This window comes from Piliocolobus tephrosceles, chromosome 11 (genome assembly GCF_002776525.5).
Source record: "Piliocolobus tephrosceles isolate RC106 chromosome 11, ASM277652v3, whole genome shotgun sequence".
Taxonomy (NCBI): domain Eukaryota; kingdom Metazoa; phylum Chordata; class Mammalia; order Primates; family Cercopithecidae; genus Piliocolobus; species Piliocolobus tephrosceles.
In genome coordinates, this window is record NC_045444.1 from 3,063,774 (window position 1) to 3,086,944 (window position 23,171).

The 23,171-nt window shown below is 53.6% G+C and overlaps 1 protein-coding gene across 4 annotated transcripts in view; it reads left to right on the forward strand.

Moving 5' to 3' along the window:
- The window catches only part of GLI2 (GLI family zinc finger 2), a 262,572-nt gene that overhangs the window by 234,513 nt on the left and 4,888 nt on the right, over positions 1-23,171 (forward strand). For 2 of the 4 annotated variants that reach the window (XM_031936443.1, XM_023185212.3), the window contains exons 6-13: positions 3,841-4,042; positions 5,537-5,750; positions 7,085-7,207; positions 10,344-10,529; positions 13,617-13,766; positions 17,815-17,979; positions 19,937-20,209; positions 21,703-22,039. In XM_031936443.1, the coding sequence (XP_031792303.1) occupies positions 3,841-4,042; positions 5,537-5,750; positions 7,085-7,207; positions 10,344-10,529; positions 13,617-13,766; positions 17,815-17,979; positions 19,937-20,209; positions 21,703-22,039 (1,650 nt within the window). The remainder of the gene's footprint in view (positions 1-3,840; positions 4,043-5,536; positions 5,751-7,084; positions 7,208-10,343; positions 10,530-13,616; positions 13,767-17,814; positions 17,980-19,936; positions 20,210-21,702; positions 22,040-23,171) is intronic. The other 2 variants (XM_031936444.1, XM_031936445.1) reach the window with 1 other exon arrangement.

A 23,171-nucleotide genomic window follows, 5' to 3' on the forward strand; every position in this document is an offset into this window, starting at 1 on the left:
GGATGCAGATACTGCACTAGAAGGGCACACTCCAGCCTGGATGCAGATGCTACAGCAGTGGGGCACACTGCAGCCAGGATGCAGATGCTGCAGCAGCAGGGCGCACTCCAGCCTGGATGCAGATGTTGCAGCAGAGGGGCACACTCCAGCCTGGATGCAGATGCTGCAGCAGAGGGGCACACTCCAGCCTGGATGCAGATGCTGCAGAAGAGGGGCACACTCCAGCCAGGATGCAGACGCTGCAGCAGAGGGGCACACTCCAGCCTGGATGCAGACGCTGCAGCAGAGGGGTACACTCCAGCCAGGATGCAGACCCTGCAGCAGAGGGGCACACTCCAGCCTGGATGCAGACGCTGAAGCAGAGGGACACACTCCAGCCTGGATGCAGACGCTGCAGCAGAGGGGCACACTCCAGCCTGGATGCAGATACTGCACTAGAAGGGCACACTCCAGCCTGGATGCAGACGCTGCAGCAGAGGGGCACACTCCAGCCAGGATGCAGACGCTGCAGCAGAGGGGCACACTCCAGCCAGGATGCAGACGCTGCAGCAGAGGGGCACACTCCAGCCAGGATGCAGACGCTGCAGCAGAGGGGCACACTCCAGCCAGGATGCAGACGCTGCAGCAGAGGGGCACACTCCAGCCTGGATGGCCCTGTTTGCCCTCCAGGATCCCTGTTTAGAGTGGGTGCTCACTAGCTTGCTTCATGGCCCTCCCTGCCTCTTTCTGTCCTCAGGCAGGTGGCCTAGGATCCTTCCTGGTGTAAGAGAAAGGAGTTGTCTAACTGCGTTACCTGCTCTGCCCTGGCCCCTCTGTGGGGTCAGAGCAAGTGGGCATCCCCAGAAGCATCTATGGAGTGTCTTCTGTGTACCCGCTGCAGCTCTGCTTACTAAAATAGCTGTAAACCCCAGTCTTCATAGCCCAATGGAATAAACAGCGAAAGCAGAAAGTTTAGCTGACAAGGATGTCAAAAGAAAAGAATGTTCTGATTAACTCAACTTCGTTTCCAACTGGGAGCTTTCCTAACATCACTTAACTCTTCTTGTTGAAAATAAAGTATACCAAGTGTTGGGCCGCATGAGCATCTCAACTGCGGCCACTCTGGAGTGGCCAGGCCACCTCCCCATCCATCATCCCCATTGGGTCACAGCAACCCCAGAGCTGGCAGGGGGCTTGTTTTATGCTGATGTCATTGATGAAGACCCCGAGTCTGTGACAGGTAAAACAATTTGCCCCAAGTCATGCAGCAGACTTGTGGCCCCAGCGCAGGGTAGCCAGTGTTCAGCCCCCACTTCACCCCACTGCAGGTCACTGTTCCAGTCCAGGTCTCCATCCCTCTACCCAGAGTCCCTTCATCCCAGGCTGCTGGCTGTCTACTCCCCTCTGTGGCCTAAGACTCCCCTCATTCCATGGAAAAGGCGGTTAGGAGAGAAAACCCTGGAAGCCCCTTTCAGCCCAGCGGTCCTGGATGACCTCTGTCCTCTCCATGCCTTGGAGAGGTGCTTTTCCTGATGGCCTGGCCAGAAAGAGCCTCCCCGGGGATCCCTAGGTCTCCTCCGGGTTGTGGCCAAGCGTGGGGCTGGGCCAGGCATGGTTGCCCCCAGGGCCCAGCATGGATCCCAGGATGCTCGGCTTGTTCTGTAGGTGGGTGTGGGCTCTGCCTTCACGCAGCCTTCTTGGGGACTGGTGAGTGTGGAGTGGGTTTGCTCAGAGGCTCACAGGCCCTCACCCCCTGCCCTTGGTGCTCCTGCAGCTGTGGAGACAAGGAACTGCCACGTGCATGTTTCAGAGTGGCCCTAAGGTCAGTGGTCAAAGCCATCAGGAAAGCTTCGGGAGTACCAAGAGGCTGTGTGGACTGTGAGCAGGAGGCCCACGGAGCCAGACCCTGCAGTCAGGGCAGCCTGCCTGGAGGAGGGGGCAGCCAGGCGGGGTCTCAGCAGGTCTGAGCAGGCAGAAGGGAGGAAAGCAATTATCGTAAGTGCAGGAACAGCCAAGCACTGACATGGGTGTGCTTGAGCAACCCCCAGCATCATTTACGGGCAACACTACCAGCCCACGGGAAACCCGGAGGCCTGGAAGGGATGGGTGGGCAGTGGCCAGCGGGACATGAGAAGAGGCTGCTCCATGCAGGTGTCCAGAAAGTCAAGGACAGGCCCAAGCATTTACTGTGCCCTGCCGTGGGCCAGGTGCTTCTCACGCATCACCTAATTTACGCCTCACGCCAGCCCTGGTGGTCAGCACTATTAGAGCCCTTTAAAAAGAGGAGACTGGCTCTGGGAGGGTCTGGACAGGGCGGGAAGCTTGGCTTATGGAGAGTCATCCTCAAGCTGGTTCTTAAGTGAGGAGGCCACAGTGATGGTGGGGCTAGCAACATGCTCATCCCTATCACCTGGGCAAGGTTCTCTCTGTCCAGGAAGTGTCAGCCTAACAGAGCCCCCAGCCCCCCACCCCCACCTCCTTGTCTGCTCTCTGTTGCGGCCCAGCCTTCACCTTCCCCCACCCCATCCACCCCGTAGCCTGCCAGCAGATTCTGAGCCAGCAGAGGGGCTGGAGTCAGCCTTTGGGCAGTGTTGTCAGACCATTTCTAGGCCACCGTTTGTGCAGGGCAGAGATCTAGAATCCTGATGGGGGCACCGTGAGGGGGAGCAGTCAGGAACCACAGTGGAAGAGCCTGTGGCCCTGGGGTGCTGGGTACTCTTGTCTGGGGCAAGCCCTCTTCCCTTCCGCAGTTATGTAGGTGCATGACAGCAGCTGGTGAGGGCTGAGGACATAGCCATGTGTCCACATGTATGTGTGCATATGCATGTGTACACATGTCTGCATGTGGGTGCACACAGGTGTGTGCATGCATGGGCGGTGTGTGCACCTGCGTGCATGTGTGCCTGCATGCGTGTGGTGTGCACAGTCAAAGCAACAGCTTCCCAGAGGCTCAGGCAACTTTAGAACTGAGGACCTCAGTGTGCAAGAGCACCTGCCTGTGTCAGCATGCCTCTCTCTGCCCTGTCCTCGTGTCTTCCCTGCCCTGTTACAGCAGGCTGCCCAGCAGGCTCCGGAGAGACAGCCAAAGGCCCAGGCGTCGAGAAGACTCTGGGGGCCGCCACCCAGGCCTCTGCTTGTCAAATGCCCTATCAGGGGGCATTTTAGTGGTGATTTCAGGTACAACATGACCCATGACCTTGGAGCACTCACTTCCATTCACTCTCTTCCTCATGGAATTTTCCACAGCAGTGAGAACAGGCAAGCTTCTGCCACACACAATAGCGTGGAGAAATCTTACAAACTGACCAAGCGGATGAAGGAGGCCAGACATAAAAGAGTATTTAAAATTCCATTTACACAAAGCTCAAAAGTAGGTAACACTAAGCTGTGTGTTAGAAGCCAGGATAGCAGCTGTCCTTGGGCTGGAAGGTGCAGGGGGCCTGTGGGCACTGGCCAAGCCCTGTTTCTTGACGTGGGGCTGGCTTCCCAGGTGGACTCACTTGGTGAGAGGCCACTGAACTGCTCACTTACGATTCGTGCACACTCCTGTCATGAGGTAAGCATTGTGGATTCCAGTCCTGGTCTCTGCACCTATGTTCATTGCTCATATTCACTCGCCCAGACACCTTACATGCACTTCTCCAGTCCTCACCACACCCTGCGCTGCTCAGTCCATTTTACAGATCAACAAACTGAGGCCAAGAGGTGACGTCCTTTGCCCAAGAGCCCACAGCTGGAAAGTCGGCTTAGCTGGGATACCCATTAGACCATCCTCGCAGGCTCTTCCTGTCCCCCACCTACCTGTCACCCCGCCCCCCATCCCAAGGGATGCTGATGTGTCTTGTGTTGACTGTCCCACAGTGTCCCGTTTCTCCAGCCCGCGGGTGACGCCCCGCCTGAGCCGCAAGCGGGCACTGTCCATCTCCCCACTCTCAGACGCCAGCCTGGACCTGCAGCGGATGATCCGCACCTCACCCAATTCGCTGGTGGCCTACATCAACAACTCCCGAAGCAGCTCGGCGGCCAGCGGCTCCTACGGGCACCTGTCAGCAGGCGCCCTCAGGTAAGCCCCGCCTGCAAGCAGAGGGCTGAGAACCGGAGCTGGGCTGAGGACCCGGTGGGGAGGTGCTGGCTTTTCAGTGGGTGCTTTTGACCCCAGGAGAAAGACAGGACTAGTGGCATTTGTGAATCCACATACTCGCACCTTTTTTATGAATTCAAAACCAATAGTGATCAAATTGAAATAAGCCCATATCTGAGTACATCTTCATGGACCAGGCCTGTCATGAATGACTCAAATGTGAAATCAAAGGTGTTTGAGGTCGAAGATGGTTTTCCTAGTATTTCACTGAATTTGGTGGAGCAGCCAAGTATTGGCCAACCTTGGAGACCACACAAAATGTGATGTTGACATGGCCCGTGCTCTCAGCAAGCCTCTGAGCTGCCAGCAGGCCTCCCTCTGTAGCCGCTCCCTCTGTAGCCGCATCGTGCATACCCACACCTCACTGACACCAGCCACCCTTCTCCCCTCTGTGTGGCTCTAGACTGTCTGAGGACTGAGACCCCAGCCGGCTTGACTGAAACTCACATGCCTCCCCAGCGCCTCCGGGAGAGGCCAGGAGGTGTGAGGAATGTCAGGAGAGTTTGTTTCAATGACCTGGAGATGGAAGGAATAACAAGTGTATTTGTTATCATTTGCTGCCTAACGAATTGCTCCAACACGTAGCAGTTTAAAACCACAAACAATTGTTATCTCACCCCATTTCTGAGGGTCAGGAATTTGAGACAGGCTGAGCTCCGGCTCTCTCAGGCGGCCACAATCAAGCTGTCAGCCAGTGCTTCATCCTGCTGAAGGCGTGGCTGGGCCAGAATGGACCCCGCACAGGGCTCTCAGCAGTACCCTTGGTTCCTCATCTGTGAGCCTCTGCTTAGGGCTGCTTGAGTGTCCTCACAACATGGCAGACGGGTCCCAGCCCACCTTGCAGCATGTGATGCGACAGGAAGCTGGAGGAAGCCACAATGTCTTTTATGGCTCAACCACAGGGGTCACCAGTCTCTCCTTGGTATCCTGCAGTGTGAAGGGTGGCTCTTATGCACGTGGTGTGACAGAGCCTAGAACTGCAGTAAGAAGGGGAGGATACTGCAAGCTGGAGGGCTCAGGGCATGATTCCCGGATGCGGGACCATTAGAACAGGATTCAGAGGTCTCATGGGTTTCACGTGGTCAGGGAGCAGTGATGCCGGCATGCATTTAGCTATCATTACAGCAGTGGAGGGGCCGGGGTGTGGGGATGAGAGGGAGCCCGGTCTCTGCTGGGGCCAGCCTGCCAAGGGTGAAGGCTGCATCCTGGGGCAGAACCTGGGAGCTGATCACAAAAGGTGAGTGGCAGACAGTAGGAAGCCACAGCCGGTTCTTGAGTGAGGAGGCCACAGTGATGGTGGGGCTAGCAACATGCTTATCCCTGTCCCCTGGGCAAGGTTCTCTCTGTCCAGGAAGTGTCAGCCTAACAGAGCCCCCAACCCCCCACCCCCACCTCCTTGTCTGCTCTCTGTTGCAGCCCAGCCTTCACCTTCCCCCACCCCATCAACCCCGTGGCCTACCAGCAGATTCTGAGCCAGCAGAGGGGTCTGGGGTCAGCCTTTGGACACACACCACCCCTGATCCAGCCCTCACCCACCTTCCTGGCCCAGCAGCCCATGGCCCTCACCTCCGTCAATGCCACACCCACCCAGCTCAGCAGCAGCAGCAACTGTCTGAGTGACGCCAACCAGGTAGGTGGGTGCAGGGGCCAGGATGGCCACTGGGTACTCATCTGGACGCATGAGGGCTGTTCACTGCCAGCTCATGCTAAGAACTTGTGGAGGGCCTCTGGGCTCAATTCTGGCCTCTGGGGTGCCTTCTGGGCAGAGGCCACATTACGGAAAGGGCGAGACCTGGGCTCAGTCCATGGGAAGCTCCCAGCTTCTTGATTCTGCTGTCTCCTGTCCAAGAAGCATAACGAGTAGATGGAGAAAGCCTCGAGTTCCCAGGGCCTGGCACCGTGGAGGTCCTCCGTGCACAGCACATGGCATGGGTGGGTGAGTGAATCATTATAACACTGCAGTTTCATTGTAGAGCGTGCATTTACAGCAGGCTTTCACACACTGCCTCATTCGACCCTTCCAATGGGCCTTGAGCATGCCTGGACATCCTAGTATGGTGCTGGCCCATCCTAGGTACCATTATTATTTGGCAAATGAAGTGTTCTTTCACAGATAAGGGCATGAAAAGGCACAGGCCTTAGCATCAGTCAGACGATCTTTGGGATCCTAACTCGCCTAAAAGCAGCAAATCTCTTTCCCTCTCGCAGCCTGAGCTAACTTATCTGCTAAGTGGGGTTCCTGGCGCATAGGTGGGGTCACTGTGTATATAAACAAGCTCATGTGTGCAGAGCCCCCATAGGCTCTGATCCTGGGAGCACTGATAACAATGATGCCAGAGGTGAAGGGACCATCCCAGGCCACCACTGGCAAATGGCAGAGCCTGGATGTGGCTACACCCTTGGAAGGAAGACAGGACACCATGTCCTCTAGAAGAGTCCTCTGTTCCAGAATGTCCTCCGTCTCCACCCCAGGGCTCCTGGTGGCTCCCCAGAGCCTCCCCACGACAGTGGGTGTCAGCTCTGGAAACATCACCTGATGCTTCCGCTCTAGCCCCTTCTCCTGAGGAACCAGGCTCTGGCCCCCTTTGCCCTGGGCTGGCCAGGCCCTGTTCTCAGACCCACACTGTCCCCTGCTCTGGAGGACTGAGAAGTTGAGCCTGGTCAGAACAGGAGCAAGGGCACCCCACATTTTCCAAAGAGAAGGTCTCTTTCCCATTTCCCAGAAGTCTTGGGGAGGTGGAGATGGAGAGATGGGGGTTGGCATGCCCAGGTCTGGGTGCTCTCCTGTAGCAGGACATGTGCCCCTGGCAGGAGGACTGAGCTGGGGACTGTCTTTCTGATACTGAAACACGGGGTTAGCCCAGATGGTCTGTGCGGAGAGATCCTAGAGGTAAAGTCCAAAGGAATTTGGGATATCCCTGCCCTGCGCCTGAGTAACAGATTGTCCTCTGCACCCTTCCTCAGAACAAGCAGAGCAGTGAGTCGGCCGTCAGCAGCACCGTCAACCCTGTCGCCATTCACAAGCGCAGCAAAGTCAAGACCGAGCCGGAGGGCCTGCGGCTGGCCTCCCCTCTGGCGCTGACGCAGGTAACCTGCTGCCAGCCGCACCACCTTCCTCCAGCTAGGACCAGGCCTGTGGGCTGCCTTGGGGCTGTATGCTTGGTGGTGAACGGATGGCTGGCTGTCTGCATGGATGAATGAGTAACCCAGGGAGGACTGGGTGGGAATGCTGGGCTGTGACTCTCTCACCACTGTGTTCCCAGCACCCTGGACATACATTCTCATCACACACGGTGAATGAATGCATGAGCGGATGAATGGACTTCTGCCTAGCCATCCCTCTTGTCTGCATCTCAGGCTGCATCTGTCTCTCTGCCCGCACCTGACCTGTGCACAGCACCAGCCACAGCCTGGCTGAGTTGCTCACGTCCCCGGGATGACTCAGGCCCCTCTAGGCTACTCTCACTCTTGGAACACTCTACCCCACCCTGGCTCCTTCGCTGCCACTTTAGCCCTCCCTGATTCTCCTGGGTAAGAGGAATTAGCTCCAGGCCCACACACCCAGCCTAGCTCAGAGGTCACTTCAGGGCATGTGCTTTGTGCACACCTGTCTCCCCGTCTGCACTCTAAGCTTTGGAGAGGTGGCACTGTGGGAGAAGGGCCTGACTGGGTTCCATGCCACTAGGGTTTGCGCAAGTGTGCAGTCACTGACATCGTATTTTCCAGTGATTCAATGCACATTTGAGTCAGTGAGTGGCGTGGTGAGTGGGGAAGATAGGACAAGTTCAAGTGGGGACAGAAGAGGGGAGCAGCCCACAGCCCAGTGCAGGCCTGTCGTGTGGCCCTGACCCTGCGCTGATGCTTTTGGAAACCTTGCCACTTATTCTTCTGCTCCAAGACAGCATGCAGGCAGCCCCCACTCCTGGACAGGGGCCTGTCTTGTAAAGGGCATGCCGTGCCTGTTGACCTGGTAAATAAGCTCCTGGTCCCCCAGGCCCTCTCACGGTGGCCCAGTCTTCATCCATTACTACAGAAGCCGCAGCTTGGACACCAAGGATGCTCGGGGCCTCCTATCCCCGTCTCTCCTGCATCTGCCCACCATCCTTTATCAAAACTGTGAACCATCAGGCATGCTCTGGGCACTTAATTTTCATGAAATATTGGCTCCTGTTATTGTCAGGCAAACAGAGGGGTTGGTGACAAATTCTTCTCCCCTTGCTGACACCAAAGCCGGTCTCAGCATGCATGATGCATGGTTTCCACGAGGCCGAGCATCATTGGGGGCCGATGAAATTGATGAGGACGGCACATACCCAGGGAAGACAAACACGCCAGGATGGTGAGGACAGGGCCGGCAGGCAGGCACTGAGCACCTGGGAGCCCCATGGCCACACGCCGGGAGGGCCCTATGCTTGCCCTCCAACCCAGGTGGGCCACACAGGGCCTCCTGCCTGTCCAGCCTGGCTCTGCACACGTGTCAGTGCAAGGAAAACTGTTTATCATGAGGAGGTTGTCCCCTGTCACTCAGTGTCCTGATTCACTGACCAAGGACTCCCTGACTCATTTGTAAGGTGGATGGCTGGGCTTTCTGTCTATTGGCAGAAAATGCAGCTTAATGAACCCTCGCTACTGAAGCCCTCAAAACTGCAGGCTAGAGTGATGCCCAGTGCAGCCCTGAGGCCCCACCTGCCTCTGTGCTACCCTCTGATTGGAGCGTGATCCGTCAGCTTTCCAAATCTTCTCTGGAGTGACCAGGGCACGCAGCCGGTAGAAATAATAAATTGACTTCCAGGTTTTCTCAAAGAGTGGAGAGGGTGATAGGAGGCCCTCTGGTCCACTCTCCCCATGGTCTCACCCCGACAGCCCCCAGACGATCCCGTTGCTAAAGATCTGGAAAGTAAATGCTCCCACACCTTCCTTTGATTTGGTCCCAGTATAGCCCCTGGAGCTATTGTACGCCATGTTGTTGCTTTTCCTGTTCGGAACAAGTGGATTCATTGAAAGATCCTCTGAGGAACAACCAGGAGCCCTTCTTGGAAGAGGTCTTTGCAGCTCTTATGGAAAGTCAGGTGGGGTTTGAGTCTCCACTGACAGCAGGGCGTCCTGAGGCGAATTTCTGCCACTCCCAGAAAGGAACTCAGCACTAGGACTGAGATCGTGACCTGGGCGGCTGTGGCACCACTCGCTGAGTCCCCGGAGCCAGTGGGCATTAGGCCTTTTGACTATGGGGCGAGATCTTTCATCCCCCTGAGCCTGACTATACATGTTTTCCCCAGAGGCTATTTTGAAAGACAACATTTTCCTGCTGTTTTTGGAGAGAGTTTGAAATGTGAAGCCGGTCTTGGTAGCATCTGCCTCTTTGCTTGGCTTTGCTCCCAGCCTGCCTAGCAGAACAGTGGAATACTGGGGAGTCCTTGACAGCCCTTGTAGGCCCTCTGCAGACTTTCCGTCACTACTTGGGGTATCTGAGCCTCTCCCTGTGCCCCGATCCCAGGCAGGTACCTCCTGCCTGTCCTCATGTCCTCTGCTCAGAGGGTGCCCCTGGTTAGCATCAGTGAGGGTAGGGATGGTCTTGTGGGTTAATTCTCAGTCTGTTGCTAGTTTGAGAGAAAAAGACTTTGTCCGTTTTGATGGGAATTTCAGGTACCTGTGATCAGGTGAGGGAATTTCTGGCATTATGATCAGGTGAAAGAATGTCTCAGGGGGCTTTCCTTCACCTCATTAAAATGGCCACATGGGCCCTAATGTGGTCAGGAAACTCAAGTCCAGACCTAGGCTGCCTCGAGCTCACTGTGTATTCATGAGGAGGGCCTCAGATCCTCCCTATCGTACAAGAATGCAGATGTAGCATTGGCAGGGAAAACTGGCAATGCTGTGGCAGGGAAAACTGGTTCCCCACAGCGGAAATCAAACCAAATAGACAAAAGTCCCCACCCCGCCTTTCTCCGGTTCTCCTGGCTTGGAGTAGACCCAGGGTGTGACAGAACACCTTGATGATGACAAGTGGGCACTGGAGAGAAAGGAGGAGGGGCCCCAGGACAGGCCATCTGACAAGGAGAGCTGTGGATGGGGCTGAGTTGAGGAAAGGAGCTAAAAAGGCTGATGAGTGTGTGTGTGAGTGTGTGTGCGCGCGCGCATGTGTTGTGTGTGTGCACACATACTTGCATCCACACCTGTAACAGCCCAGGGTCCTTGCATGGGACTAACAGTGACCTCTTTTCAGGGCCAGGTGTCTGGACACGGCTCATGTGGGTATGCCCTTCCCCTCTCCCAGGAGCAGCTCGCTGACCTCAAGGAAGATCTGGACAGAGATGACTGTAAGCAGGAGGCTGAGGTGGTCATCTATGAGACCAACTGCCACTGGGAAGACTGCACCAAGGAGTATGACACCCAGGAGCAGCTGGTGCACGTAAGCCTTTGAACCCCAGCAGCCGGCCAACCAGGGCACGGCCCAGGCCATGCAGGATGCTGAGCCTTCCGGGGCCTCTACTAGACAGAAGGGGCTGGAGGAAGAGACCCCCAGAGATGCCTGGGCCACATCCCCTGCAAGTGGGAGGCATGATTACTTATGTGTGCCCTGCCTGTTTTCAAGATGGCTTCCAATGCATATGTACTACAAGAGAGATTAAAAGAAAAAATAAGTAAATGAGACTGTCAGGGAAAAGAGAACAATAAAGTGAAACAAGGAATAGAGTTAGTATTAGAAACCAAGTGCTTTGAGCCATATTCTACATACACTTTTTTTTTCTGAGATTCCTAGTAGCCAGTGCAAAGAGGGAAATATGATTAAACCAGCCACTATCTACACGATAATAAGTGAAAGAAGCTTCTCCCATGAAGGAAGGAGTTGATCCTGTCCTTTGGGGACTATTCACAGATACCCAGTGGATATGGGTACAGGTGGGCGTCTACACCTAGATCAGAGAGGAGGCTACTTAACAGTGCCTGAGTACTGACAGCTCATGTGATTAGAGAGGACCATGGGAGCCGGTGAGCCCTTCAGGGTATGCCTCTTGGTCCTCACTCCAAACTCTCATACCACAGCATCCCTTATGTGGCAGACAGGGTTGATGTGTGCCGTGTGCAGAGCAGAGGCTTGGCACGGAAAACAACTGGCTCCAAACCTGTCCCCACCACAACCAGCTGAGTGGTTCTGAGCCAAGTGACTCCACCTCTGCGAGCCTCATTTTTTTTCCTATCAAGGGGATTGATGCTGCCCCACAGGAGGCTCAGTCATATTCATCAGCACCTAGTGGTTCACAGGCATTCCACACCTAGCAGCTCCCTCCTTCCTCCTCCCGCCTGTTCCCCACACCAGCCCTGAGTGGTTCTCTCTTCTCCATCCAGAGAAGAACTTAAATTCAAGAAAGCCCCCTCCCAACTCCCCAACACACACTCCTTGGTGAGTGAGTGTCTGTAAAGATGAACCCACTAAATTAGTAGCTCGATTGCTGGCAAGAGCAGACACACACGCACGTGCACACACATGCACACGTCTCCTATTCGTATTCGGAAGCTGTCCCAAAGGCGCTTGCTTCTCCCCAGCTCTGTGAACTTAGCATTTAGGACACGCCGACTCCCTCTTCTTCTTCCACTTATGCAGCTTCCTCCCAAATACTGTAGGTTTCTTGTGTGTTGGAGCTTTTCCTCCCAAACACAGTTCTCACCCAGAAGACCAGAACTTCCCAGCAAACGAATGCAGCTGACATAGAACTGGTGAAGCAGGGTCTTACCTAACCCCTTCTGGATCTCAAACTTAATTTTTCAACTGGTACCACCTCTTTGGGGTACACAAGCCCTAAAGGGAGCAGGGACCGTGGAGCTGTGAGTTGCAGAACAAGTCAGTTAGATGAAAGGAGGAGAGAGGGACAGCCTCTCAGGCCAGGGGAAGGCCAAAGCCAGAGCATGCAGATGAGGATGTCAAAGACGTGCTCTGTGATAAGTGGGTCAGCCCCGAAGAGCAGGCACAGAATTCCTCAAATGAACGCCGAGGGTCCCCAACCTGGAAGGAGGGCTTTAGCCAGGGGCTTCCGCCTGTGCCCTGGACTGTCCTGCAGCTATAGGTGGCCACCTCCACCAGGCCCTGGAAAAAACAGACCCCTTCACCCAGCTCTGTCTCCCTCTCTCTCTCTCTCTCTGCTCTCTGGAAAGATGGATGGACCAGGCGTACAGGCGAGCTGGAGCCCCTGGTCGATTATTAACAATTTGTTGCTAAGTAAACCAATAAGAAAAAACTGAAAGGCATTGTCAGGAAGCATTTTTATCATTTGAAAGGCTTTCAAAATGGAAAGTGAGGCTAATATGATAAGATTTCCTTGGAAGTTCAAAGTGCTGAAGATTTCACATGCTCCAGCAGGGGCATCTGTATGCGTGACCGTTGGGCCAGTCGCACAGGGCATGAGGGCCTGGCAGTTTTCTGTCTTCTGGGGCAAGGTGCTGCCAGTGTCTGATGCCCAGCTCTCGGGACGGCCTTTTCTGGTGGCAAAGGTCCACAGCAGAACGTCCAGCAGAACAATATAGCAGGCCACAAATGCCAGCCACCTATGTAATTTACATTTCCTAGGAGTGCATTTAAAAGGAGTAAAAAGAAATAGGTGAAGTTAATTTTAATATTTTTATTTAACCCGATATGTCTGAAATATTATCATTTAGCAGGTAGTCAATAGAAAACAAAATTATCTAAATATTGTACAATCTTTTTTTTTCCATTCTAAGTCTTTGAAACTGGTGTGTAGTTTGCACTTCTAGCCCATCTCAGCTCAGGCCAGCCACATTTCAAGTGTGCAGGAGCCCCAATGGGGCAAGTGGTCACTGCATTGGACAGTGTGGGTCCTAGAGGATCTGGCTCCACCACGCCGACTGCCAGGGCCCTGTGCAGGCCACTGAACTCTCTGTGCCTTTGTGGAAAGGGGACAAAGCCATTATCTCATGGGTCAATGCCAAAAAACAGAAATAAGCATGTGTTATTTTTCTATTATAACAAAAGATGTTATTTACAAACCTCTGAAACAACAGGAGCAAGCTTAGGAGAAGCTTCTCATGCACCCACTAGGGGTACGTTTGCCTCGCTGCAGTTAATTAGTGCCTACTGTTTGCAGCCTGGGAGCATCATCACACCAGAGCCCAGAGCCCAGGCTGGGGTGCACGGGATGGCTTTGCTCAGTGTAGACGGTAACTTTGATGATGGATTGGAAAATGCAGGGAAGATAAGCGGCACGCAGTAGGCCTTCATTTAAGGGCACTAGTGATGCTTCATGAGGAGGCGCGGCCTGGCTTGGAGGGGTGGGCGTGTTGGGTCAGTGGTCTGCATATAGTAGGTGGGATGGGCAATGAGGAGCATGGTCTGAACATAATAGGTGTGCTCAGCAGGGTGGGCGGTCTGCACACAGGTGGGGGAGGGCTGGGGGGTGCTGGGGCGCGTGGTCAACTGACAGCAGGGGGAGGTCTGTGGGCCTCCTGGGCCTGCTTACCCCCTCCTGGACATGTCCCTCCGCAGCACATCAACAACGAGCACATCCACGGGGAGAAGAAGGAGTTCGTGTGCCGCTGGCAGGCCTGCACACGGGAGCAGAAGCCCTTCAAGGCGCAGTACATGCTGGTGGTGCACATGCGGCGGCACACGGGCGAGAAGCCTCACAAGTGCACGGTGAGTGGCCTTCTCCCCACCCCCGTCGCGGCGTCAGGACCGGCCCTTCAGCCAGGCCAGGGGGATCGTGTTTGGAGGTGGCTGGCCACAGGCACACCTGGGTGGAGCAGGCCACAGCAGGGGCTCTGGGACAGGAGCCTGTACCCACCCTGCCTGTTTGGGTCCTGGAGGCCCCTCGCCTCGTGGCATCCCAGACCTTGATGGACTTGCTCTGTGGGTGTGAGCATCTCGGTAAGCACGGCAAAGGTGTGTGGGTGTGTCTGTGATTGTGAGTCCAAAGGCATATCTGCATCCTGAAGTTTGCTTGGCTGGGTGACACTGGGCGGAGGGACTGCTCCATAGCACTCTGCAGAGAAAAAAACATCGTTGGTAATTCAGAGCTTGAGGAATGATGGGTTAAAACTCATTTAGGTTGAGGGGTTTTTTTGTTTGTTTTTTGAGACAGTTGCACTTTGCCACCCAGGCAGCTCATTGCAGCCTCTACCTTCTGGGCTCAGGCAATCCTCCCACCTCAGCCTCCTGAGCAGCTGGGACTACAGGCACATACCATCACACCAGGATAATTTTTGTATCTTTTTGTAGAAACGGGGTTTTGCCATGTTGCCCAGGCTGCTCTTGAACTCCTGGGCTCAAGCAGTCCACCTACCTCGGCCTCCCAAAGTGCTGGGATTACAGGCTTGAGCCACAGATCCTGGCTGAGTGTTTGTTTTGTTTTGTTTTTTTAATGAGCTCAAAGATAAGACCTTTTCTATGGTCTCCTTTAGAGGTCAACAGGATTTATGACTATTAGTTGGAGAGACTATTTTTTAAAAACACAGAAACTGCTGCCCCACAAAAGCAGACGTGGTTTTAGCTGCAGCTGAAACATCTGGGAACTCCTCTTTGTGAATTCTGGTTTCATAGATTCTAAGATATACATTCTATTTTCACCTTAATATCTCTGAAGTCAGGCTGTCTTAAAATCAGTGGTGTCCGGGATCCAATGAAATATGCTACCTTTGTTAGCAAGTCAGTTTTTTTATTGAGAAATAGCTGACATACCATAAAGTTCACCCTTTTAAGAAAATGTACAATTTAATTGTTTTTAGTACATTCACAAATTTGTGCAACCATCACTACTAGTTAATTTCAGAACATTTTCATCATCCCGGAAAGATACCCTGTACTCATTAAGCCACTCCTAATTCTCTCCTTCCCACAGCCCTGGACAGTTACTCATCTGCTTTCTGTCTGGATGGATTTGCCTATTCTGGAAATTTCATAAAAACTGAAATCATACAATATGTGCCTTTGTGTCTTGCTTCTTTCAGTTAACACGTCTTCAAGGTTCATCTGTGTTGTAGCATGCACACGTACTTTCTTTCTTTTTGTGGCTACATAATATTCCATTGTATGGATAGACCATGTTTTGTTCATGCATTCATCAGTTGATGGATATTTGCATTGCATTTACTTTGAGGCTATTGTGAATAATGCTGCTATGAACATGTGTGTTCATGGTTTTAGATGGACAGAACGTTTTCACTTCTGTTGGGTATGTGTAACTAGGAGTAGAATTGCTGAGTCATATGGCAGTTGAGGAACTGCTGGTTTGTTTTCCAAAATCAATGCTCCGTTTTACCTTTCCACCCACAATGAATGAGGGTTCTGATTTCTCCAAACCCTCACCAACACTGGCTGTTACCTTTTTTGTTTTAGCCATATCCTAGTGGGTGTAAAGTAGTATTTTATTGTGTTTTTGATTAGCACTTCCCTAATTGGTGATTAATAATGTTAAACACCTTTTCAGGTGCTTATTGGCCATTTGTGTATCTTCTTTGGAGAACTGTCTACTCAAATATTGCCCATTTTGAAATCTGGTTGTCTTTTTGTTGTTAAATTGTAAGAATTTTTTATGTATCCGGTTACTAGACTCTTACAAGATATATGATTTGCAAATAATTCTCCCATTCTCTGGGTTTTCTTTTCATTTCCTTGATACTTTAAAGCACAAAAGTTTTTAATTTTGAGGCTGTACAATTTTTTAATTGCTTGTGCTTTTAGCGTCATAGCTAAGGAACCATTGCCTAATCCAAGGTCACAAAACTTTACCCTTATGTTTTCTTCTAAGAGTTTTATAGTTTATAAAGATAAACTTTTATTTATAAAAATATTGAATACTGGCACTCTGAAAAATTTAAAAAGTAAAAAAAGAAAGAAATATATGTGTGTATAGAGAGTTTTATAATATAGCTCTTCCATTGTCACCCAGGCTGGAGTGCAGTGGTGCCATCTTGGCTCACTGCAACATCTGCATCCCAGGTTCAAGCGATTCTCCTGCCTCAGCCTCCCGAGTAGCTAACAGTTTAGAGTTTATAGGCATGCACCACCACGCCTGGCTAATTTTTTGTATTTTTAGCAGAGACGGGGTTTCACCATGATGGCCAGGCTGGTCTTGAACTCCTGACCTCAGGTGATCCGCCTGCCTTAGCCTCCAAAAGTGCTAGGATTACAGGCATGAGCCACTACGCCCAGCCTGGAGTTAATTTTTGCACATGGTATGAGGTAGGGATCCAAACTTACTCTTTTGCATGTGATTATGCAGTTGTCCAAGTCTATGTGTTGAAAACCTGTTCTTTCCATTTGAATGGTCTTGGCACCCTTGTCAAAAATCAATTGACCTTAAGTGTCTGGGTTTCTTTCTGAACTGCCAGTTGTATTGCTTGGATCTCTATGTCTCTCTTTAAGCCAGTACCACATTCAGGCTTTATTACTGTCAATTTGTAGGAAGTAAATTGGGACATATGACTTCTCCAAATTTGTCTTCCTTTTGCAAGATTGTTCTGGCTCTTCGGGGTTCATTGCAACAAGTTAGTTTCTTAACATCCTCAGTAGTGGCAAACCATAGCCCTTTGATGATATGAGCTGTGAGTTGCGGAAACAGATAAAAGGCATTTGGAGCCAAGCGTGCTCAATCAGACTGGTCAGGAATAAAGGAGAGGATGGGAGGAATGAGACAGCTCCTGCCAGGGTGTACGTGTCCTCCTGAGGGCGGTTTGCATACAGCCTTTCAGTGCAACCGCAGTGTCTTTGGAATAGCTGCAGAGTTTCCTGCAATGGTCTCTTCTTCCTTCTCCTCTTCTCCCTCCTTGCCTCTCTCCCCACCTCCTTTCCTTCCTTCCTGTCTCCCTTGCTCCCTCCTTTCCTCCTTCCTTCCTTTCCAAAATTGTTTCTTGAGTGCTTAGGCGCTAAATATTAGGAAGACTGCAATGAACAAGACCCAGAAGATTCCTCCTCTGTGGAGCTGGTATTCTAGTAAGAAAGCTGGGTAACAAAATGATTCAGATCATTATAAATCGAGCCAAGGGGTATAAAGGAGAGAGGATAGAGTGCTGTGATTGAGAATATCAGAAAAGTGCTCTCAGAGGAGATGACCTAAAAGATGGAGAGGGAGGGACCTGGGCCAGGAACCGGATTGGGAGGAGGCTGCGGAAATTTCCAGCCAGAGGAGTCAGTAGTATGCAGAGGCCCCAAGCCAGGAAGAACTTAGTGGAGTCAAAGACCTGAAAGGAGACCAGCGTGTCCAGAGTGAAGGTGAGGGTGGCCGACTCACTGAAGGACTTGGAAGACTGAATTTTATTCTCAGCACATTTTAGTGCACAGACAAATTCTAATCGAGAGTGGTACTGGGAAACAGTTCAAAGTCATAGTTTAGAGTTTAATGATACGGGAATATGCGGCTGATTTAAAAACTGGTGACTGAATACTTGATATGTTCCCAATTTTGGTTTTAAAGACATGGGGAGATGAATTGCAGAGTCACCAGAATGAAACTTACCACATGTCAGCAGTGGCAGCCCCTGGGCAACTGGTGGTTTTCGTTTTTCTCTTTGTACTTTTCAGCCCTTTCCATGTTTTCAGGAAAGGAAAGTAATATCCTTAAAATGCCTGCTTGTGAGTGCGCTGATGGGGTGGAGCAGAGCAGAGGAGGGGGCGGGGAGGAAGCAGCAGCCGGCCTCCAGGTTGGGCCCCCTGGGGTGCCTTGACTGACCGAACCACCTCCTTCTAGTTCGAGGGCTGCTCGAAGGCCTACTCCCGCCTGGAGAACCTGAAGACACACCTGCGGTCCCACACCGGGGAGAAGCCATACGTGTGCGAGCACGAGGGCTGCAACAAAGCCTTCTCCAACGCCTCGGACCGCGCCAAGCACCAGAATCGCACCCACTCCAATGAGGTACCCCCGCGGGGCATGCACTGGGCATGCACACGGGAGCCCCGCTGACACCCCATGGCTTCCAGGCATCTGTAGGCCAGTACATAGCCAGGTGCCTGGTGTCTCGCCCCCATCACTGACCAGCTGTACATCCTCAGACACAGACCAGGACTCTGAGACCTGGACAGACCAGTCTCTTTCTCTGTGCCACATCCTTTCCTCTAAAAGATGCCCCATGAGGTCCCATGGAATACTGACCCTCTCTGTGCCTCAATTTCCTTATCTCTGTAATAAATATAATAGTGCCCTCCTCAAAGGCTGCCATGAGTTCCTCGGGAGCTGAAGCTGAGGCAGGGAAGTAGCCCCTCTGATCTCAGAATGTTTAACATGCATCTGTCCCCTATTACTTGGGGCTGCTGGGTGGGTTCTGCCTCCCCATCCTCTAGATGAGGAAACAAAGACTCAGAGATGAAGTGACTTACCCCAGTGCCAGAGGAGTGATGATTCCTCTGCAGCTGTGAAAACACCCTGGGTCACTGCTTCGTACCCCCAAATTCCCTTTCCACCACAAGCAGGTGTCCCACTGGGGAGCAGCTGCCCCGCTGCCTGGGGGAAGCAGAGCAGTGCTGTCTGAGTGTGGCACTTGTTGGCAGCCCCCTTGCCTGTTGGCTTGGGCAGTCAGCAGTGACATGCTCCAGCTGTTAGTGCTGCCTGGGCCTGCCGTGGCGGTCAACCCCAACAGATGGGGTACAGAGTAGCCTCTGCCTCCCTGGGTAGTCAGAGCCCCTATCTGGGCTGAAAGAACCAGGGAGAAAGCGGGGTAAGAGCCGGTGTTGTCCTGGTCCAGCCACACAATTACTGTTGCTCAGGCTTACTCGGAAATGTATGTTTTTAAAAGCTTAGACACATCCTGGACCCCAAAGGGAATTTGCTCCAATGCTTATAAGAAGTGAGAGGAATTTTCTTTTTTTTTCCTTTTTTTTTTTGAGACGGAGTCTCTCTCTGTCGCCCAGGCTGGAGTGCAGTCCCGCGCTCTAGGCTCACTGCAAGCTCCGCCTCCCAGGTTCACGCCATTCTCCTGCCTCAGCCTCCAGAGTAGCTGGGACTAGAGGCGTCCACCACCACGCCCGGCTAAATTTTTGTATTTTTTTTTAGTATACACGGGGTTTCACCGTGTTAGCCAGGATGGTCTCTAACTCCTGACCCCGTGATCTGCCCACCTCGGCCTCCCAGAGTGCTGGGATTACAGGCGTGAGCCACTGCACCCGGCCTAAGTGAGAGGAATTTTCAAAGGCATCTGAACCCCTCAGAGTCTCTATGGGCAAGAGCCAGCCTTAGAGGGGAGTGCGTGTGCACATGTGTGTATGTGTGTTTGTAAGTGTATTGTGTATGTGTGTATAGATGTGAGGGAGTAGGGGTGTGGGTATCTGTATGTGGCTATGAGTGTGCACGTGTATATGTGTGTTTGTAAGTGTGTGTTTTTGTGTAGGCGTGGTGTGTAGCGGGGGTGTGTGTGTGTTTGAGTCCAGGACTGAGGTTCGGAAATCCTGGGTTTTTTCACCCCATTACTGGATGACTTGGAACCTGTTCCTTTGCCTCCCTGATCCTGCCTTTCTTCGTCAGAGAAATCAGGGCTGCTAGTGCTGTCACAGGGTACACTGAGCTCGTACACTTGCTACTAGTACTAAAAACCCCACTGCCCTGTTCACTGAGAGGCAGTATTGTGATTACACGAGGCATGTGTGTTCCCAGCTTCTTGTGGCAGGAACCCCCTGGGCCATGTGCTTAACTGCATGAACAAGTGCCAGACAAGCCAGGCTAAGGCCAGGCTCCTGCATGGCACCATCCACAGAGCACTGGCTGCCAATTCGACAGAACACCTACTGACGTTGGGTAGCTTCAGGAGAACAGGGAGAGCGCCCCTTCAGAGTTGATCCTTGTACCCCCATCCATGACACAGGCCTGCTTCTCTCCCCAGAAACCCTACATCTGCAAGATCCCAGGCTGCACCAAGAGATACACAGACCCCAGCTCTCTCCGGAAGCATGTGAAAACGGTCCACGGCCCAGATGCCCACGTCACCAAGAAGCAGCGCAACGACGTGCACCTCCGCACACCGCTGCTCAAAGAGAATGGGGACAGTGAGGCTGGCGCCGAGCCTGGCGGCCCAGAGAGCACCGAGGCCAGCAGCACCAGCCAGGCCGTGGAGGACTGCCTGCATGTCAGAGCCATCAAGACCGAGAGCTCCGGGGTAAGCGGAGCTGGGCAGCCCAGCCACGCAAGGCGACTCCATAGCCGTGCCCAGGGCCACCCCGACCACAGTTGTGGGCTCTGTCCTAAGGCCCCCCTCTAAGGGCACAGCAGTGTCCCTCCTCTCTCCAACTTGGCTTTTGCCCTTCACCAGCTTGGGCCTCACGTGAAACCTATCTTGTCCAGGTCCCATTCTGCTCTGACCAGGCTCCTGCTGGGTGTGTGGCAGCACCCTCAGTGACAGGGATGCCGCCACGTACGGTGGGCCTGCACAGGGCGGGGGCGGGCCCTGCATGTCTGCCTTTCCAGCCAGCACCCAAGTGCCGCTGCCAACCCCCACCCCTCTGTCCTGTCTCTGCATCCCCACCCCTCTGGCGTTCACTCCTTTTGTTCTAACCACCTGTTCTTTGTCTCCATCTCTTTTTCCCGACTGTACCTCCCCTAAGGATAGACGGTACTGAGGTGAGCCACGGAGTTGGGCGTGTGTGGGTGGGATGAGGGAGTGAGGATGGCTGGGGAGCCGGTCCATGCTGCTGCCTGGCAGAGACTCACCTGTCAGTCCAGGCCTCCTAGGCCCAGGCAGGTGGGCCCGGACAGGCACACACGGCAGGGCACTGCAGGTGGGGCCATTGGCCTTGGCAGCCGGAGTGGAGCTGGCAGGTGTGGGGAGCAGGGGCGCCAGGCTGTATCAGGGACAGAGTGACAGGGAGGCATGCGTCCAGGCTGCAGAAGGTCCTGAGGGCCAAGCAGAGGAATGTGGATGGCGCCCTGGACAACACCTGGAAGGTCCCTGCTCCCATGAAGCCTGTATCCTCACGGGAAGGAAGATCTCAGCTTCCCAAGGAAGCTGAATTTGGGCCATTTGGCCTAACAATGAGCCCAGAGGTGGTGCATCTGGTGCAAGCCTCATCTGGGCCCAGATCCGAGTTCTGTGGATGTTGTCCGAGTGGATGTCATCCAAGTTCTGCGGTATTCTGCACTGTACGTGTACCATGAGCTCCCTGCCCCCCCTCTACCTGACCCAGAGGGAAGGCTGCTTTGGGGTGGCCCTTTGCACAAGGGCTGCATCCCACAGGTCCCCCTCCCTGGTCATCCTTTCCCTTTCCAACAACCTGCCCCTGGCCTTTTGAGATCATCCCGTCTGGTTGAAGCCACCAAGTCAGCAGGCTTTCGTTCCTCACCTCATCAGGGTACATGGCTGTTGGTGGCAGTGTTTAAGTGCCTTCTTTTGTGCCATGCTGGGTGCCTTCTGCATGCTGCATGCTGTCCATCCATCCACTAACTGCACCGGAATCAGTTCAGGTCCATCTCGTAGTTGGGGAAGCCAAGGTTAAGAGAAGTGATTTGACCATTTTAAGCAAACAGACTCATGGTGCTTTACATGCTCCTCCGCAAGGCAGCTTCCTTTCCTCACCCCCAGCCGCCCAGGGTGCGCAAGGGTGCGGTGCCTGTGCAGACCCTCTGAGTCTGTGCCTTCTTGCCTCGTCCCTGCAGCTGTGTCAGTCCAGCCCCGGGGCCCAGTCCTCCTGCAGCAGCGAGCCCTCCCCGCTGGGCAGTGCCCCCAACAATGACAGTGGCGTGGAGATGCCGGGGACGGGGCCCGGGAGCCTGGGAGACCTGACGGCGCTGGATGACACACCCCCAGGGGCTGACACCTCAGCCCTGGCTGCCCCCTCCGCTGGTGGCCTCCAGCTGCGCAAACATATGACCACCATGCATCGGTTCGAGCAGCTCAAGAAGGAGAAGCTCAGGTCACTCAAGGATTCCTGCTCATGGGCCGGGCCGACTCCACACACACGGAACACCAAGCTGCCTCCCCTCCCGGGAAGTGGTGAGTGAAGGCCCGGGATTTGCAGATGGGGCAAGAGAGAGTCTGGGGCAGCACCAACTAGGCTGGCACCCACCAAGCACCAGTGCTATCTCACTGGATGCCTACAGGATCTTACCAGCCCAGTACAGTAAAGGAAACTGAGGCTCAGAGAGGTGAAATGCCTTACCCAAATCAATGGCAGGGGTGAGATTTAGCCTAGGTCTGTGTGGCTCCAAAGCCCATGCTCTTTCAACTACACCATGCTGAGTCCCTGTAATCCCTCAAAACAAGCAGACCCTGCGCACGTCATCCTCGTCCTCACCCAGTCATTCGTTCACTGACTGGGCACTTACTGTGGGCACCAGAGCAAAGGCACTAGGCAGGAGAGCCATTTAATTCCAGTCCCAAATAAGTGTATGGTTAGAAGGCTGTGCCACCAGATTCACACTCTACTGCAGAACGAGCCAGGTACCACCAAAACCAGAGCTTAAGGTAGAGCTGTGCAGAGGAAGGAGAAAGCACATTGAGCTGGTGATGAGCCGGGAGGACTTCATGGAGGAGGTGGCACTGTGCTCAGCCTCAAGAGGTGTTGGCCAGGCTCTGAGATGGAAGGCGTCTTTAGCGAGCATGTCTTGGGTACTGCCTCTGTCCTAGGATTGTGCCAGGCTGCCCACTGTGGTCGACACTGATGTACCACCTGCTCTCACTTGAAGGGAGGATTTGTCGTCCCAACTTGTGGGGACTACCGGTAAATGGCCTTGAACTCTCAGCCCCCTACAGGGATCTCCTGGGTTGCAGACAGATGCCCCACCCAAGGTCACCCCTTCCCATCAGGCCCACATGCAATGACTGGTCCCTACAGAAGTGTACAGGCCCAGCCATCAAGATGAGGCTCAGAGAGGCGCCCAACTCAGGGCAGCACTGAAGAGCCATTGGAGGTCCTGGGCTCCCTGTGAGATCCTCCTGGGCTCGCTTCTCTGCCCACTCTTGCAGCCTGTCTTTCCTTCCAGAGTGCCCTATGGACCTCAGGGCACTCCCTGTAATAGCCTGCTCCTTAAACTCCATCTCAGGAGAGCCCAGGTGGCAACACCTCCACGGACTGTGAGGGTACAGTGCCAGGAGACCAACCTGGGCCTTCCTGAGCTGCTCATCC